The sequence below is a fragment of the Morone saxatilis genome, unplaced genomic scaffold, assembly GCF_004916995.1.
Source record: "Morone saxatilis isolate NCDOM2014 unplaced genomic scaffold, NCSU_SB_2.0 Contig10, whole genome shotgun sequence".
NCBI classification, from domain to species: domain Eukaryota; kingdom Metazoa; phylum Chordata; class Actinopteri; family Moronidae; genus Morone; species Morone saxatilis.
In genome coordinates, this window is record NW_023339652.1 from 1,548,736 (window position 1) to 1,551,095 (window position 2,360).

General features: G+C 42.6%; 1 protein-coding gene across 1 annotated transcript in view; it reads left to right on the forward strand.

Moving 5' to 3' along the window:
• Nucleotides 1-1,736, forward strand: part of rpl18a (ribosomal protein L18a) — a 2,137-nt gene extending 401 nt beyond the window's left edge. The window contains exons 2-4 of the mRNA XM_035680516.1: nucleotides 232-361; nucleotides 1,285-1,394; nucleotides 1,644-1,736. Coding sequence (XP_035536409.1) covers nucleotides 232-361; nucleotides 1,285-1,394; nucleotides 1,644-1,736 — 333 coding nt within the window. The remainder of the gene's footprint in view (nucleotides 1-231; nucleotides 362-1,284; nucleotides 1,395-1,643) is intronic.
• Nucleotides 1,737-2,360: the final 624 nt, after the last annotated feature.

The window sequence follows — 2,360 nt, forward strand, 5'->3', positions numbered from 1 at the left end:
AAACTAGTTATCAGTGAGTTGAACTGATGTCCAGAGCACAGAATCATTGAGACGCTGAGTAAACAGACACATTTACAGCTGTTTCATACTCGATAGAACAATAAGTTAAAACCAGAGATTTGGATGAATTAAAGTGAATATTTTCCTGATGTTGTATTTCTCTCAGCTTTTGACTTTAAATGTATTACTGTGAAACGACCGACGTCCTGTTCCCGTCTGACTCCCGTTCAGGTCCACGAGAAGACCCCCCTGAAGGTGAAGAACTTTGGGATCTGGCTGCGTTACGACTCTCGTAGCGGCACCCACAACATGTACAGAGAGTACAGAGACCTGACCACCTCTGGAGCCGTCACCCAGTGCTGTGAGTACCACACACATTAACACACATTAACACACATTAACACCATATCAGACACCGGGGGGGGGGCAGTTACCATGGAGATGTAATTGAATCCAACCTTTATTCTCAGGAATTCATTGAGGTGAATCATTTTCCGTGATGGTGAGATTCCATCAGGCAACAGAAACGGATAAAACAATGTAAACAAACAGCCGATAAGGAGCCAAACATCAACATGAGTTAAAAACAGATTCCTGATTAAAATCATTAAGTTTAATAATGAGTGCACACAGTTAACATGAAGGTCTGAGAGCTCTGATTGGTTCCCACCTGGAGGTCCAATAAGGAAGTGATGTAAGTTAGTTCAGAGCACTTTTATAGATAAATCTATCTTTATATTACATCACTAATTCAAAACAGAGGAACAGATTCAGGAAGAGTTTTTGTATTTCATTAAGAAGTTAAATGTACATGTTGGAAACTCTTCCCTCGGGCCGTAGATAAGGTTGATCCATATGTGTCAGTATGTCCCCGACTGTAAATCCAACATACAGCTGTACCTTAATGAAGCTGAGCCACTTCATCATGAACCTGCGTCATTAAACGAGGAAGAATAAAACAGGGCTTTATTACAGTAAATTATATAACGGAGCAAGTGCTGCCCTGAATTATCAAGAAGTAGCAGACAGCCGTCAACAGTCAGTAAGTGTTTGTAGTCTTTAAATCAAGAGAAGTGGATTGTTAGCATTATAGCTGCAACCTTTCATAAGGTTTCATCACTTTCTGGAGGTTTCCGTCCCGTCAGAGCGACGCTTGCTGCTCTGTAAAGTTAAAGTCCTGTTAATGAGTCCTTACTTTACCCCAGAAGCTCTGTAATGTCCGCACTGACCTGCAGATGGCGTATAAATAAAGTCGTGTTAAAATGTCACCTTTTTCTCCGTCAGATCGCGATATGGGAGCTCGCCATCGTGCTCGCGCCCACTCCATCCAGATCATGAAGGTGCAGGTCATCGCCGCCAACAAGTGTCGCAGACCCGCCATCAAGCAGTTCCACGTGAGTGTCCAGACGGTTTCCTGTTGTTTTACTGTGTCAGCGGGTCTCTCTCTGGACTGCCTCCACGTGGTCAGCTCCAGTTTAAAAACCCGCCAGACAAAAAAGCCAGATTCCTCTTCCAGATTTCCAGCTTCCATCTTCAAACCTGGCGGTTCTGAAACTGGCGACAGACGCGTTAACGGCCGCAGGTTTAAAAGCAGTTTGGTTGCATGAAGCTGACCTTTTTATTTCCTCTGATTCCTCCCGCAGGACTCCAAGATCAAGTTCCCGCTGCCTCACAGGGTCCTGCGTCGCCAGCACAAACCTCGCTTCACCACCAAGAGACCAAACACCTTCTACTAAAAGCATTTTTTCATGTTGTGCGGGAAAAAATAAAGAATCTAAACGAAGAGCTGTCGGTTCCTTTATTTTTATATATGAACGTGTTTTCATACGGGGTTGGCTGTTCAGTAAACGGGTAACAACAATGATACACCAGAACACACACACACACACGGTGCAGTCAGTGTACCAGTTAAATGTCCTCACTGTAGATGTGGATCATTTAAAGGTTAGTTCATGGAGATTACTTTGAACCGGCTGCTGTTACGTTGTGGAAACACTGAATGTGGCAGAAGACATCAAAGACTGCTGATAGGCCTTTTTCACAGCAGCCATTTGGAGCTGAAATAGTAGGATAAACCCAGGTGTTAACAGTTAAACTGAGTTCTGTTCATGTTGTCTGACTGGAAGAGAGACTACAGAACGACTCAAACCCAAGAGAACATTGAATACATGGAATAGATTTTGATGTTTTGTACATTATTTAAGGTATTTGCACTATGATATTCTGGAAGATGTAAAGTTTATCAGTTACTGTATAATTTAAGTAATTTGTGCACGTATAAAGTCTAAATTTGGATCAATAAAGTCAGAAATGTTACTAGAGGTTACGGCTCTTATATAATACTGCAGGGGGTACCTGAT